Genomic DNA, 16,976 nt, shown 5'->3' on the forward strand with positions numbered 1-16,976 from the left:
TACAACGCTAAGACGATAAACTTTATATTTCTCTACCGCCGCGAATACTCCTGGACGCAACAAAAGTAGATATTCACAAATTTAAATAAATTAATAATAATAATAAATATAGTATAATTTAATATTTAAATGTTATATAAATAAATATACAAATTTATAGGCCAATTTTTAAAAAGAAATATATTATTTGTTAAAATTAGCTTAACGAATGTATTTAAAAAATAGTTTAAATGAGGATTTGGCGCATGCTCTACACCGTAGGCCTAATCAGCTAAAATAAATAAAATAATATAAATGTGAAGAGAGAGAAAGAGATAGAGATAGAGAATGGGGATAGAGAAACGGCGGGAAAGAGAGAAGGAAAGAGGGCGGGAGAGAAAAAAAATATATTTTTTGCTTTTTTAAAAATAATTTTAAAGAATATTTAATAAAAATAAAATAGTTATAAATATTAAATATCTTTACTCTTTCGGAAATAAATTTAATTAAATTAAAACTAATATTAATATTCAAATATAATTTTATCCAAAATTTATTAGAATGAAATTTTAATTTCAAAATATTAAATTAATCTCAAATTTCATTTTCAAATATCATTTTAAAATTTATTTTAATTTAATTTAATTTAATTCCTTAAAAAACTTAAATTAATTTAATTTTTTTTAATATTTATTATTTAGTTGTAACTATTTATTTATATTTAATAAAATTTTATATAAATGTTTTTAGAATTATTTAAAAATGCAAAAAAAAACCTCTCTTCGACCCTCTTTACTTCTTTCTCTCTTTCCCTAAGTTTTTCTCCCTCGTCAAAAAATTATTATGTGCGGCATTCGGACGTGTCGGAAGGTCAATCCTGACTCGCCAGGTCACCCAATGCACAGTACATTGCCAATCTGAATGTATTCGAACATCACACATAATAATCTATCCTCTATGTCTCTCTCTCCTCATTTATATTATTTTAGATTAATACCTCAAATCTTACCAGTAGAATTTGACAAATTATTTGACATATTAAGAATATCTAAAATCATTCAATAATTTTATTCTTTTTTAAATACACTCTTTAAAATAATTTTAACAAATAATCCTTTTTTTTTAATTTTGCCAAATTTATATGTTAGAGGTGCAAACTCAATATCTTAATATTTTGTGATGCTCATGAAATTCCCGCTCCCTCCCGCGGAACCAAAAAACCCTAGAAGAAACTGAAGCTAGTCAATGGCCGTTTTTAATTTCGCGCTCTTCACCTCCTTTAAAAACAATTCATTTCTCTTCAATTTTTGGGATTTGCCTCCAAAAGCCAAACCCGTTTCACTTCTTTTCGCTTCCGCCTTCCATTTTCGAGCAGCCATGGCAGAAAACGGCGACTTGCTTGAACCTTCTCCTAAAATCCCCAAACTCTCCGAAGAAGCACATCGTAGTCTCACCTTTCTCAAGGTGAAGAAGCTCTCTACCAATGCTATATTGCCTTCAAGAGGATCTTCTCTTTCTGCTGGATATGATCTCTCCAGGTAAATACGTTCTCCTCTTTTTACTTTTCTCTTTTTCAAAAATAGGAGCGGCCGTTTATTATAGTGCTATAATTTGTTTGCTTTGCTTCAGTGCAGCAGAGGTCAAAGTTCCAGCCAGAGGGAAGGCCCTTATTCCGACTGATCTCAGCATTGCTATTCCAGAAGATACTTATGCTCGAATCGGTTAGCATTTCAAGTATTTGATTGAGGGGGAAAAAGAAAATAAAAAACGCGATTTCTCGTTATGCTCGGGGGATATATTGTAGATGAAAGCTTACAGGAATATTTACTTTAAAGCATAAGATCCGTTTAAATTTAACACAACAAGGATGAGATTTTTGAAATACTCGCATCGTAGTGATTGTGCTTGAAGTTATAGTTCCATCTTCGTTTTTTTCCCAAATAAAGGCGAAATTGCAAAGTGAAATATGGTCTTTTTTGAATATCTCCATTCTTAGGCAGTTAATAAGATTGCTTTATCGATTTATCAATTAAAATATATTTTATTTGAATTTGGATATGTACTTATTTCTGCATTTTACCTTAATCTTCTCCGACTTTTAGTTACAAATAAAAAAAGATATATTTGATCTCTTTCTAATCACTTTGTTTCCTATTTTAATTTTCGCTCCAAATACAAATCAAACTTTGTTTCCCACTGATTATGTTGACCTCAAGGTATTTGATGAAATGCTTGTTTTAAAAAAAAATCGTTCTTTTTCTTCAGCTCCGAGATCAGGACTGACATGGAAGCATTCCATCGACGTGGGAGCTGGTGTTATTGACGCCGATTACAGAGGACCTATTGGTGTTATACTGTTCAACCATGCGGATTTGGATTTTGACGTAAAGCCCGGTGATCGCATTGCTCAGTTGATCATTCAGAAGATCATAACTCCAGATGTTGTTGAGATCGATGAACTTGATTCTACCATTCGTGGATCTGGTGGATTTGGATCAACCGGGGTGTGAATGTGATTAAGTGAAAGATGATTCAGTGGGACAATTTTGCAAGTAATGTGTTTGATGTTTGACCCCATTGAATATATTTATATATTAAAGCTTGGCAATCAAAATGAAACCTTACTTTCGGTTCTATTACCTGTGTTTTCTTGCTTAACTGTAGGATCTTGAAAGTCTTAATATTTACATGAATGCAAGCTAATATCTTGAAAGTCTTTATATTTACATTCAACAGGAATTCAAATATAATATTCAAAATGTAATAATTCATTTTCAATTGAACTCCATTTCTTCCTCCTCTTTCACATGCTTCTTCATCTCGCTGCTAAGGTAATCATCTTTCTCATATTTCGTGCATTTCTTCAGCAAATCTTATAACACAAAAAATTGGCGTAGGTGAACAGTGCAGCGCCAATATTGACATCACATTATTCACCTACCAAATTTTGCATGCGATTTATCATTCAAATGGAGCGAATGATAGGTGACATACCACCGTATGCAGTTCAGATAGAGAGGTCTTAAGAGTCCTAAAATTGGAGCAAGTGTAGAGCTATCTCCAATAATATATGTGCCTTCTCATAGAAGACATAATCTTATAAAGGTTTTTCAAAGAAAAACGGGGGACTAAGGCTTTTAGATGGACAACACAATTGACATTGAATTAGCTTGCAATGGGAGTCATGTAGCAAACTCCAAATTAATATAATAGAAAAACTTTTAAATAAGGTATGAAAGGAGTGAAACCCTATATCACCCTTGTGTTCTTGGATAGCTTTTAGAAACTCATGAAACCATGTGCAATCTCTTATCATTAGCACAACAATGTTAAGAGAAAATTAGCACAAATGCTTTTGATGTAATGTTAATTATCATTTTGAATGGTTTTTATGTTTGGTTGTTTCTATGAGTTTTTGGCTTTTTTCATTGTTGAGTAAGTTCAAGAGCATGTAATTTATATAATGTTTTCCTATGATATAGAGCCTTTTTAATAATATTAAGTACTTAAATAATTATTATAAAAATGTTAAATAATTATCCTTCACTTAAAATCTTAAAATTTAGATTAAAAACAAGCTTTTTGTAGCCTATTTTTAATCCCCAACCCTACTAAGTTTTCTATACTATCATATTCAATAAGATAAAGTTTTATCTCCCAAATCCAGATCATAAACCATTTCAGCTTCTATTTTGTACAAAATGAAGCCGAAGTTTAAGAAAAATGAACAGCCAATCGGCCCAATCTGCATTCCATAGACTGGCCCATGACACTAATTTGGCCCGTAACAGATTGGAGCCGCTTGAAGCTATAGAGAAATGGTCCAATTGTAAAAGCATATCAAAGGCCCATATTGATGAAGAAGAAAAACATTCTTTAACGTCAATATAATTTAACAAAATTTGTTGCTTTTGTGTTAAATATTTTAGAATAAACACATAAAGTATTGCCTGCCGGTCAAATTATTATAATTTTTTTTTTAAAGAAAAACAGCCGAACACTTTCATTTTGTGCTATAATGATTGGATTATTATAATATAGTAAATTATTATTTTTTAACACTATTTTAGATGTCTTGATGGAATTATTGTGCATGAAATATTTGCCGGCTTTAGTTGCACTTATTAGATATTAATGATGTCTTGATGGAGCGTGCATTACACTCTTGGATAGCTCATTATATGAGTCTATAAAAGGGCGGTGAAAAGAGGCACTCCATAATTAGTTATTCAACTAAAGCTTAGTTTTATGCTTAAGAAAAAAAGATCAAATTCAATTCAACTCTAGTCAATCTTGAATCAAGTCCTTTAGTCCTCCAATGTAGCATATGACCGAATGTTGAGAAAATTCATTCAAGTAAGTGCGTGCATCAAGTCAATAACATCCCTTTGCATAGGCACACACTAACATATTTTTTTGGGTACAACACTAGTATTGTATATACAATAGTTGTTCGTAATATGAAGGAAGAAAATATGTTAGGGTGTGCTTGGGATAATGTTTTCGTTGTTGTATGTTAGAAAAATCAATGGGGATGTGGCTTGGGGCAACAAGGTCAAGCTCTATTCTTAAAAGTTTTGCATCTCGTGGTTGCTTTTCTTGTCCAAAGGAAGATTTTCACGTTCGTCTGCTTCTCACTGGTCCAACAGTCCAACCTGAGAGGAAGATGTAAATGTCCTTACAGTTATGTGTGAAATACCTCGTCTTCTTCTTCCCCTTTGCTAAGTTTGGTTGTATCATATTAAAGGTTGACAACCAAGTTATGCCAGTGGAGTCTCGCCTGCTATCTTGACTGATTAGTGTTTTGACACATCACTTGATTGAATCTTTGAAGGTTGACAACCAAGTTATTAACTAGTGAATTGAGCTTTCGAAAATGTGTTCCAATTGTGATATCCATTGCAGCCCAGTAGTTTGTCGGCTCATGTACCAGATTGCCGCATTCAACCTTTAAGAATGACAACATGAAGAAGAAAGATGAGGAAGATAAGAAAGAATATTTCTATATCAGTATAAAGAGTAAAAAGCTCTTTACAAGTACATGTTAGCTGTAATTCTATATCAGTATAGTAGCGATTTTAATCGTTGAGGTTAGTAGTGATTAAAACCACCACAAAAGAAAAAAAAAAAAGCTTTTTAAATTGCTAGTTGCAGTTTATTTTATTTAAATTTCAAATCAAGCCCTAGCCGACAATTTTGTAATAATTGCAATGATTTAGACCACCAAAAATTTGTATATATTGAGGTAGTTTAAACTGCTGCAAAAGCTACCGTTGCAATTTTCTTCCCCATCAGTTTTAAAACCACTGTGAAAGGACTTTGTAACAAACACCAAGCACGATCATCTTGTAGCGATCTTAGAGTTGTTTTTAGATTTTTTGTAGCGGCTATAACTACTATAATAGCATAGAAAAAATAACGTAAAAACTTATTTTTCTACGAATGAATATCATATGATAGAACACAAATCTTCAGATAATTGTTAGATCTCAAAACATCTAAATCAATAATTTCAAAAATTGACTCTTTGGTTATCAAAACTTTTTTGTAAGTGAATCTATTGTCGATAGAGTTGCTGTTTGTTGAGGCAAATGAAATGATTAATGATATAAAGAATGCCTATATTTAGTTTCAAATAGGGCTAAATCATGATCTCTGTCTTGATATACCCATTTCTTTTCTTATAACCAACAATGATTTATCACCTTCACATCATTATCATAATCAATGCTTCCTACAATATAATAAATATTTTCTTTGCCACCACCCAAAAATAAAACATTTATTATTATTATTATTTTAAATATGTATCTCATTCAAATCCTTAAATGTAATAAGTTGAATCTTGACCCATCCATCAATATATAATATTTATATTCAAATTAAATTTCAACCAAACAAATTTTCCTTAACACATACATGTTACAAGTGTAGTTGTGATGAACGTAGCTCATCTTAATCTGTTGGTTGAGAGCTTTGATTATCAATCAAGAAGTCTTAGGTTTGAGTCTTACGTCTGTAATGTGTGAATGAGTTTGCCTTAATCGGCATAAGGCTTCATTTGGAACTGTTTTCTTACTGCTTCTTAAGGCAGCTTGAAAGCAGCTTTAGATTAATTATTCTGCGTGGACACCAGATGTTGTCCGGGGGCAAATCAGAGCACGCCACATCATCTCATTGTAGTGTATCGTGGCTATGTATCAGGTGATGTGGCGCGCTATGATTCGCCTCCGGACACAGAACTATATTCGATGCCCGCATAGAATAATTTGTCCCTAAAATAAGCCTAAATGTCTAAAAAAAAAAAGGTGTAATTGTGATGATGCTGCCTCTGACATAATTTTTAATAGTAGCTAACTGTTTATGCCTTGACACTTTCCTATCATTCTATCCATGAAAAAAGACAAACTGAAATGCATGCGTTGTTAAATATAAAGAGTAGTTGGGCAGATGAAGTTTTCATAGATAAAGGGGCCTATCTTCTTTGCACAAAAGCATATGATATGTGATCAAATGAAGAATCCAAATCAGATTTCCATATACTAAGGTGATAATATATGTCAATATCATTGTTAAATATTATTAATGAAAAAAGAAAGATTTTATCAACGTTCATATTGTACTAATTAGACATCATCATGGAGACTCACAACCCACCACAATCAGGCTTTGGATTGGTAAAGGCCCCCACAGCAAACCTATAGAAGGCCAAGCTATGGAAAAATTATTACGTCCGGATAAAAAATCGGAAATCCGGACAAATACCGAGCAATTCTGAGTGCTCGGTACCGAGCACTCGGGTGATGTGACGCTTTGTTATTGATCTCTAGACGCATTCGGTGTTCAAACACAATAATTAGTCCAAGCTATGACAGGAGGTAATTTGGATCTTGAAGGGCCACTTGATATATATATTGCCTTCACAAAAGAACAAGACTGCACGAAAATTGATGAAAATAATAATAATGATAACAACTAGATCATAAATAAATTTGTCAGGCAATGATGCTGAAGCCGATGTCCTGTCGATTGTGTGAAGAAAAATATAGGGTGAGGGTTCTATATATAAATTTATATTATTGGAGTTGGAAGCAAGAGGATTTGGTAGTGATGATGGGCTGTTATTATAAGTGACAAAATGATGAAGAAAACATTGCAGGAAATATGCATATATATAAAGGAGAAATTATTAGGTGTAAATTTCATATGGAAAGAATTGTTCGGACTGTAAGTGCATACGTTATATGTAAATAGTGTGTACAAAAAATTAATACCCATGTATGAATTTATACATAGTAAATAGTATGCGCACTCACATATCTGGACGAACACAAAATAATTTCTCTATGCAAAGAGAGAGTGGGAGAGGGAGACGGATATTATAAATTTTTATAGGACATTTGATTCATGTATGTAAATTTATACATACATCACATATATAAGCTTCGAATTCGATCAATACCTTTTAGTTAATAGTCAAAGCTTCAAACCAAAAACTCAAAATGAGCTATGTGGGATATTTTAATTGATCATAATAATTTATAAAGAGTTTTAAATTTTTTTTTTCACAATAATATTATTTATTATATAATTATTTAGGTAATTTGTCGCCCTCTATCTATTTTTTGGTCTTTATTATAAGGATTTTTAGGCAGTTCAACCCCCACCCCCCAAAAGTTTTAAAATACTATGATCTTTGGCAATTGCCCTAAACATAATTAAACACATTATGTAGACGTGTTATTATTAGGGAATGATGAACCAAATACAAAGAAAACGATGAACTAACAGTTAATTTTAAGTTTGCGTGCAAAATTAAGGCTGGTTACACCCCTGCATATACCACATATCATCCATCCAATAGAATAATTTTTTTTTCAATGAATTAAATAACTTTTTTTTTTGTAATAAATACATTTATGCAAAGTGTAAGAATTTGTGTTGAGAAAAGAATCCCATAGGCTATGCAAATTATTAGAATTAGCATAGTTGCAAGAATCTATATATGTTGGTAAATATAGTACAAATTAATTATGGCCATGGGGTCCTCTCCTAACAAGTTGGTCATCAGTTAATAGATGACAGGATAGCTAATTCTTTTCTATTTATGGAAGAATTTATGACTCCCTTTAAACATATAAATCAACCTTTCGCTAAATAATATCGAGACAATTGTACACATTATTGGGGTTGTGATCATTTGATTTGACACCCTTAATTGCGAGCTCATTTATTATCATCACAATCCCAACAGGGCAGAACCCAACACTATTTTTTAGGATGGGCAAACTCATTATATAAAAATCTAAATAAAAAAAAATTAAAAAAACATATATGCTAAAATAGTAGCAATTGTTGAAAAAAAATATTTTTTATTCCTCTCAAAGAGAAAACAAAATACAATATCATTTCTTCTATGCTATAACAAATATATCCTAAAATAAATTTTTATGTGCATATTTTTTTTGTCAAAACCAGGGAAAAATATTCTAATCATTTTTTCAAAAATATTTCAAAAATAAAAATTTTGAATTTAATATAAAAATAATTAACTAAAACCTTTAAAATTAAGTTTTATAAATTTAAGATCCATTTCGATTCAACTTAATTAGTCGTTGTATTAGCTTAAACTATAGTTGTATTTGATCAAAACTCATTAATTAACTGAGAATATTCTCTCTCCTCTCTCTTATCTTTTGTGCCATGAAATATTATTGAATTATAAATAACCATATCTAAATTATTTAAAGATGCCTCACCAGCCTGAAATAATGTATCCAAATGGCATCTTCATAAGCAAATAAAACAATATTCTAATTAATTTATACATTCCATCAACTTCTTAGCTATCTACTTCATCATACACACACTAACTTAGGCTTTGTTTGGGACAGCTTTCGTACTGCTTCCTAAACGGTTTTCTAGCATAAAATTTTCTAATTCAAAAAAATTTTGTATTAGAAAACCGTTTTAGAAAGCTACAAAAAAAACTATCCCAAATAAAATCTTAGTATTCTTTAGCAGCCTAGTGTAGTTTTCATGGTCTTTTGAGCCTTTTGAACTACCTTCCTTGCAAGTTCAGACTTCCAAAATTCTAGCTTATCACATGATATATGATGGAAAAAGCTAAGCTAAGCTAAGCCAAGCAACTTTGAGAAAAACAAAATTGTCATCTTCAAGCCTTAGCCATAGAATCTACTCACACATCAAAATCTGCACCATCCATTCCTTCTTTTCTAGATCATTTTAGATTGCCCTAAACCCCCCTAAACTATTTTGTCCTTTTTATATGCAAATAAAAACATTATATTGCACTGCTCTTCCATAGCTAGTTTGCCATTATGACCAACACAATTGTTGAAAATTACATTTATGATATATATGTTTTTTTGTAAGGATAATGATTGTTTTATTTCATATTAAAAAATAATTAGAAACACTTTAGCATTTTTAAACCTTTTTTTATCACTTTCTGGGAGGTATATATTTTTTGTTTTGCTATGAAAGACGGCTATTATTTTGTCTTCTATAATTCTTACACGTATCTTTTTTCTATGTGCGTTGAATTTTCTGACAAAACTAAGATGTTAAGCTCTATATATTTCTACCATTGTGAATGTTTCGATATGTAATATATATGTAAAAAAATGAACTATTTGACAAAGTATTTTATATGGCCATAAAATCAAAGGGAATGAGCATATATCAAATTATAATTGATTAATTGTGTATTTTTGTAAATTAAATTTATTTTTAAAAAATTAAAATTGAAAAAAAAGTGGAGATAAATTTAACCTAATTAGAGGTTGTTAGGTTGACTAACAAAAAAAGTATTTTACATATTTTTAATAGATAATTTTATATCTAGTTTATCTTGACTCGAGTTTAAGAGGCCACAAGATAAATTGGATGGATGATGAGCCCAGACTTATCTCTTGTGATAATTAAATTAATTTAAAGTTCATCAAAATAAATTTATAATAATTATTAATTAAACTTTTCTTTTTGAAGCACCAAGCATAAATTACATTTAAATTAAAGTTATTATAAACATTATTCAAATAAAATTAATCCCAATTAAATATTTAATCCAAAGTAAATTTTTTTCCCAAAAAAAAAAATCACTCCTTTTTTTATAATATTAAGATACCATAATGATTTAAAAAACTAATCTTAAATAAGAACAAAAAATAAAAAAAAATTTCTTAATTTTAATCCAATCTTTTAATAATTTATCTTCTTTATCAAAGCAATAATATACCACCCTTATAAACTAAGCCCTTCAACATCCTAATTAATTTCTCTCGGATTAATTTAACTTACACCCACATTCAAACAAATGTACTTTAATTATCAAAGCAATAATCATGCTTATCAATAATTATAAAATAATCCAAAATATTGTCACATCATCCTTCCATATCCACCACATAAAATATTTAAGATTCGTGTAAACCCTTGACATATTGTGCGATTCTTGTAATTTTATTAGAATATATCAAACTATAGATACGCTTACCTTGTACTCATTAATCATTTTTATATTCATTATGGAGCTTTGGATCAAAAGAGCTACATCAGTCCTAATAAGGACAAAAGAGTACCCAATGAGATGAAAGCCACCTTTCTCTTGTTCATTATCGAGTTCTTGTGGGCCCAGATGTGGGCCCTACTTGTTAGGCTGGCAATCGTGTCCCTTGTGCAGAAACATCAGGTGGGCCCTACTACTGGGCCTTTAGATATTCACTCACATGACCTCATTGCCTACATAAATAAGGTACAATCATTTAGGCTCATCAATGTGAGAGATCTGAGGAAGCTGTCTTCTCTTAATTAGGTGAGATTGAGATTTATTTTTCAATTTAGCCCTTTGATTATCCAATTTTTTTATTTTTATTTTTTATTTTCACACTTCTTTCATTATCTATTATAAAATTTGATTGACTTAAGACTTGAAATTTAGTAGGAATAATGTGTGGTATAATAAATAGTTAAAAGTTGTATTTAAATACTAAAAGCTATTTGGTTTTGTACCATTTAAATTTCATTTGAGATAATTTTTTTACTAATTTTTAAAATAATTTTTAGTATAGATAATAATTTCAAAAAGTAATAATAAAGCTATCCCAAACAAAATCTTAATTATGATTAGATGTTAAAAGGTGTATTTATTATTCCTAACATATTTGATAATTTAAAATAATTACTTTATTATAAAGGGTTTTACTAAGTTAAATTTGTAGAAAGACTAAGAGGGTGTTAGGTTTGTGAAAAGTAGTCAGAGTAAAGAATGAACAGGGTGTGAGTTCTTCTTTGTTAGATGAAAAATTAATGCAAAGTAATTTATTATTTTATTTGAAAATCATACAATTTGAGTTAATTTCAAATATATTGCAGTTATGAAGCTTCACACTCTCACTCGAGCCACCTTATGTCGCCAATGTTATCATCAGCCTATCATTAGTTGGTTGTTGCTCGTAATTGAGTACCATTAAGTACCCCACTCCACCCCCTGTCGATTTGTTGCCACCGCCCTACCATTAGCCACCATGATCACCCACCAATAATAGTCATTACCACATTGTTATCACATCCTGCTATCATTGCTGCATTCATCATCGAATAAAATCGTCGTAGCTTAAAGCTGATTTTTTTCTTAAAAATATGCACAAAAAATTATTTGATGTATTTATTTTATACTTGATACGGCATCACAAAAATTATCTTGATCGAGCACGAATCTCGAGGCAAAAGCTAGTTGGAAACTTCAAAAATTAATTCCAAGCGCACCCGAACTCCGATTTCAGCAACCTTATAGTCGAACTGAGCGTCTCGGAAATACGAACCCAACGACACCAAGATCGACCCAATACGAGCCCAAATGAGTCTGAATCAAGGGCTCAAAGTGCTGTTGGAAGGTTCAAACTTCAATTTGAGTTACCAAACGGACTCCGATTTTGACGAGCTTATACTCGAATCGAAGGGCTCGACGAGACGAATCCAACGAGCCCAAGATCACAGAATTTCGACATCACTAAGGCCTCCAAATGGCCAACGAACGGTGAACGGTCATAGGATTCAATATCGGCCGTCCATTTGACCACTCCCTATTCGCCCCTGAGTACTAGCTTGTTGCATCTAATGTTGACGCTCAATATAGATCCATCAAAAATAGGTTCCTACATCATCATTGAAGATGTTGTTCTTAATTTTGGAACAACTTTTTTGGCTACTTTCTAAAGCAGCTTTTCAGTACAAAAATTTCTTGAAATAAAAATCTTTTTACTCAAAAACTACTTTAAAAATAATTAAAAAAAAATTATCACAATTGAAGCCTAAGACACATTTGTTAATATGCTTTTGATATATCCATTGTCATGAGAGTGAAGATAGTCTAAATAAAAATAAAATAAAAGTTAGTTTATTGATATGTTATTAGTGGCATCTCTTGCTCATTAGCTTAATCTTTTGGGTTAATAAGTATCCATTCACTAGCACAATGAGCTATTATTCGGCCCTTAATGTTCCGCTTCTTATGAGGGAGATATTATAAAGATCCATATGAGACGAGAAATTAATCCCATATCTAAAATGAGACTAGAAGGACTAAACCCCTAGGCTTCATTTGGAGAATTTTCTTACTCTTTTTTAAGATGATTTTTTACTATTATTTTTGAATAAAAATTTTTTTATATTAAGAAATTACTTTTAAAAAGTATTAAGACATCAGTATCAAATGAAGCCTTAAACTTGTCATAATCATATGTAGGGGTGTCAATTCGGTTCGACGGGTCGGGTTCGGGTCGAACCCGAGTTGACTTGGTTCTAAACAGGTCAACTAGAACCCGACATGTTTTTTTGCAAACGGGTCGGACCAGACCCACGCGGGTTGCCGAGATGACCCGATCCGACCCGATTTTACAAAATTTGGTCTGCGGCAGCAGTAACACGGCGGTAGCGGCGTAGTGTGTACGCGTCGCGAATGCTGAAGCCCGAAGCGACGCATAGCGCAGGCGGCAACTGGAACAGGTCGTGAATGTAATTCAGGTTGACCTGAGAATTTGAAAATGATCCGGAAACGGGCCTTGCCCGCTTCGAGTGCCTGGCTGCTCGCGAATGCCGATGCGATGCGAATGCTGAAGCCCGAAGCGACGCATAGCGACAGGCGGACCAGGCAGCAGCTGGAACGCGTCGCGCATGCAGAAGCGATGTTCAGGTTGACCTAAGAATTTGAAAATGATCCGGAAACGGGCCCTGCCTGCGTCGAGTTCCTGGCTGCCCGCGAATGCCGAAGCGATGCGATTCGACTTGATGCGTCGGGCAACGCGGGCAGCCAGGCACTCGACGCGGGCAGGGTCCGTTTCCGGATCATTTTCAGATTCTCAGGTTAACATGAACCCGACCCGATTTTTGAAACAGTTTGATTTATTGAACTCAAATATGACCCGTTTCATTAACGAGTCGATCGGAATCTGGATTTTTCCTGATCAAGTTCAAATTTAATTTCGGATCGGGTCAAAAATAAAAAATTTACACGCCTAGTCATGTGCTAAAATAAACTTCTGAAAATGAGAGCACATAGCAGTAAGTTTCAACAACAGAAATCGCTGTGCCTATGTGATTCAGAGGTAGGAATAGTCATCTCTGTACGTCTCTGCTATCCAACGCCGACTTCAATTATCAGTACCTTGCCGACAATGGCGGACCACTGAATCCAGAAACACTTATTGTTCAAGCCGAGTCCGAAAGAACACTTTTAGGCATATAAAGAAAGACCGGGATGGGAGTTCGAATGAGAGAATGGTAAGATAGGATCAAGCTCTGGGAGTACAACAGGACAAGCACATTCGATTTCTTTGCTTACGCACTCCGGCTTTGAGCTTTGAATAGAGCGCTACGTTTGGAAGTAGAGGCGCTAGCTTATATAACGACGTTATTTTTCATGCTTTTGCCACCTGCTCAGTTCAATGTTGATCGTTGCCATCGCCTGTCTCAGTCTCACCTGTAGCTCATCACCATCATCCATGTCCACATGTCCTTGTCGTCATCATCTTCTCTCTGTTTACTTAGTGGGATTTTGTATTGGTGTCGTCTCTTTGACAATTCAAAATTGTAAGATTTATTTTATAAACTTATAAAACTTATAACTAAGGTTTTCTTTCCGACGGTTTTCTTTTTGCTTTTTAAAATAATTTTTTAGTATAAAAATATTACGGGTTAGATATGGGATGAAAAGCATTCAAACGGTTATGATTGAGTGACAATGGTCCAACAATATTGATAAGGTGATGACTGAATAACGAAGATTGGGTGGCGGTGGTTTGGTGGCAGTGGTGGTCGAGTGATAACGATTCGAAATTGGTGTTTCGAGAATGGCGGTGGTTCGACGATAATTGTAGAGCAACAATAATCCAAAAATAGTGGACTGGCAATGATTGTTTAACAAAAATGGCGAAATAATGGCGGTCTGACAATGGTCAAAATTTGACTTTGGTGGTTAGTGATGATAGTGCTTCAATTATATATGCTTTAATCTTTTGATCCGACCTTATCTGAATTTAGACTGAATCATATTTTAGTTTCATCGAGTCAATCAATTTGACTATAAATTTGTTGAAATAAAAATATCAAAAATCCTAAATTTCTTTGAATGTTTCCATTCAAATGTGCATCAAAATTCGTGCATGATCAGCCATGTATCATGAGTTTTTTTTTTTTTTCCTTTTTAAATTTGAGCTGGGTCACTAAGTTTCCTTTCTTTTATGATTTTTCACAGAAGAAAAATAAACTCTCTAATTGAGGATGCACTAGCTAGTTTAAATCTAAAATTAAAATAACACTTGGGCGCTTATATAAACTATTTAAATCTAAAATTACATTTTATTTTTAGTTTAAATGTAAAATAAAATTAAAATGTAATTTTCCTTTCTTGACAGTCTTATGAATTTTAAACTTTTAATTTTAATATGAAAAATTTTTGGTGTGAAATGAGTCGCAAAACTATTTAATTCATTCTCAAGAAAACAAAACGAATTTTTTTTTTAAAAAAAGCAAATTACATTTCTCTTATAGTTAAATGGCATATAATTACATAAATTAAAATTTGAACAAATTTATAAATAATGAAAACAATTTCTATAAAATTAAAGTATCGCCAAACATGAAAATTTTATAATATATATATATATAATTAGCAGAATAATTTTTTTTTCGGAAATTAAAATTTTAAGTTATAAATTTTTAATAATCATCCTATTAAAAATTAATTAAAAAAACATTCCAGCCTATTTTTTTCCAAATTTAATGACTTTCAAAGTCAAAAATTTAATTTTTTTGGGGTGATATTAAGGTAAATTAAGACTTTGTTTGGGACGGCTTTCTCGGTGCTTCTTAAAGCAACTTTCTAGAATTTTGTACTAGAAAGCTGGTTTAAGAAGTATAAACAAAGTGGTCCGAGTTTAAAGTCAAATTCATACGCATCATATATATATAATTAATAGACAAAACTCTCAATTAATAGATCAGAATAAGCTGAGTGAAAATTCAAATGTTCAGAAGTATTACCCATTAATAAAAACAACAAAAGAAAGATAAAAGAATGGATTTGCACAGTGCCAAATTTTCTCACTTGGTCTACTTTTTTTTTTTCTTTCAAAAATATAAAAAATTCACGACAAATTTACATTAACACTACCGCTGGTGGCACAACTACAGATGGGGCAAAAGTTAGTTCTTGGGCTACAGAACGCACAGAGGCAGAGATGGCGGCAGGGAAGCAGAAGCACAGTAGCCTCACCGCCACCACACCTCCTACAAATCCTCAACGGCATTGAAACCTCCATTCTTATATCATCCAAGCCTTCATTATCGCCACAACAACACGACTCTGCATCATCAGCAGGTTCGATAAGTCTCTGATCATCATCATCTTCCTTTACAGAGATCTGTGTGGCAAGAACCTGCTCTAGATTAGCGCGGAGAAGATTCACAGTAGCTTCATTTGTCTGTGCTAACTCGCGCCATATCTGATTCTCCATAGAGAGACTGCGAACTCGCTCTTCCAAAGCCCAATTCAGCTTCTTTACTGTCTCAATCTCGTCATCCTTTGCCTTCAACTGCTTTCGCACTTCATCGTCCATGGCTGCTAAAAGAAGCCGTGAAAGCCGCTTCCTCTGTTCAGCAAGCTCTGATGTTATCTGCTGCGTCTGTTTTAAAAAAGATTGGATTTTTAGAGAAGGAATCGAAGAACAGAGACAAAGCAGAGGGAGGAGAATTACGTACGTGATGTATGAGAAGACAGTCGTGATCGAACATCTGCTGCTGAAAATCAGTAGAGATTTCTTCTCCGAGGAAAAATAAGGGCTCTCTTGGTCGCCTCTTTCCGAGAACCACCTCTTCTGTGGGAATTGGCATCATGAGACCTGCTTGATGAGCTTCCATTATTTTGGCGACGAGCTCTCTGTTCTCAAATAAACACAGAATCAAATGAAGGTAAGCTACGAAAGTTACAATTTTTAAAGGGAAGGAAGAGAAAGCCAAAGAGATCGAGAGATGGAGTACCTGTCCATGAGGAGCTGATGGGGTAATAGATGAAGATGGTGTGCTTCAACGGCCATAGGAGGGGGGAAAGAAGAAGTATAAGTCATGCAAGAGAGATGATGAGAGAGGAGGGTGGGTTTAGGAGAGAGAGAAAGAGGGGTTTTCTTATATAAATAAAGAATGGGAAGGGGGAGGTGGAGAGTGGAGACTGAAGAGAAGGGATTTTGTCGTCACTTTTTGAATGTAGTTAATTAATTTGGATGATTTTGTTGAAGTAATTGCGGTTTAAGCCGTAATTAACGCATTGATGGTTCGAGAGTATTGTGGCGGGGCCACGACCGATCGAATTGGTAGCTTAGCTATGATCCATGCGATAAACCACTTGATGGGGAACGGAATATTTCAAAAGAATAACGACTCCAGTAAAAAAAAAAATAAGCTTATTAAGTACATAATAT

The 16,976-nt window shown here is 32.9% G+C and overlaps 2 protein-coding genes across 2 annotated transcripts; one reads left to right on the forward strand and one right to left on the reverse strand.

Annotated features, from left to right (window-relative positions):
- Window positions 1-1,329: 1,329 nt before the first annotated feature.
- Window positions 1,330-2,615, forward strand: LOC114578342 (deoxyuridine 5'-triphosphate nucleotidohydrolase-like). Its single transcript, XM_020817514.2, has 3 exons — window positions 1,330-1,517; window positions 1,609-1,700; window positions 2,245-2,615. The coding sequence occupies exons 1-3, from the start codon at window positions 1,357-1,359 to the stop codon at window positions 2,487-2,489; spliced, it is 498 nt and encodes a 165-aa protein (XP_020673173.2). The 5' UTR covers window positions 1,330-1,356; the 3' UTR covers window positions 2,490-2,615.
- A 12,881-nt stretch (window positions 2,616-15,496) lies between these two features.
- LOC110092810 (probable BOI-related E3 ubiquitin-protein ligase 3) lies at window positions 15,497-16,697 on the reverse strand. Its single transcript, XM_020817484.2, has 3 exons — window positions 16,540-16,697; window positions 16,261-16,438; window positions 15,497-16,184 (listed from the first exon to the last, which is right to left on the reverse strand). The coding sequence occupies exons 1-3, from the start codon at window positions 16,623-16,625 to the stop codon at window positions 15,648-15,650; spliced, it is 801 nt and encodes a 266-aa protein (XP_020673143.1). The 5' UTR covers window positions 16,626-16,697; the 3' UTR covers window positions 15,497-15,647.
- Window positions 16,698-16,976: the final 279 nt, after the last annotated feature.

Source organism: Dendrobium catenatum, unplaced genomic scaffold, assembly GCF_001605985.2.
Source record: "Dendrobium catenatum unplaced genomic scaffold, ASM160598v2 fragScaff_scaffold_665, whole genome shotgun sequence".
NCBI classification, from domain to species: Eukaryota; Viridiplantae; Streptophyta; class Magnoliopsida; order Asparagales; family Orchidaceae; genus Dendrobium; species Dendrobium catenatum.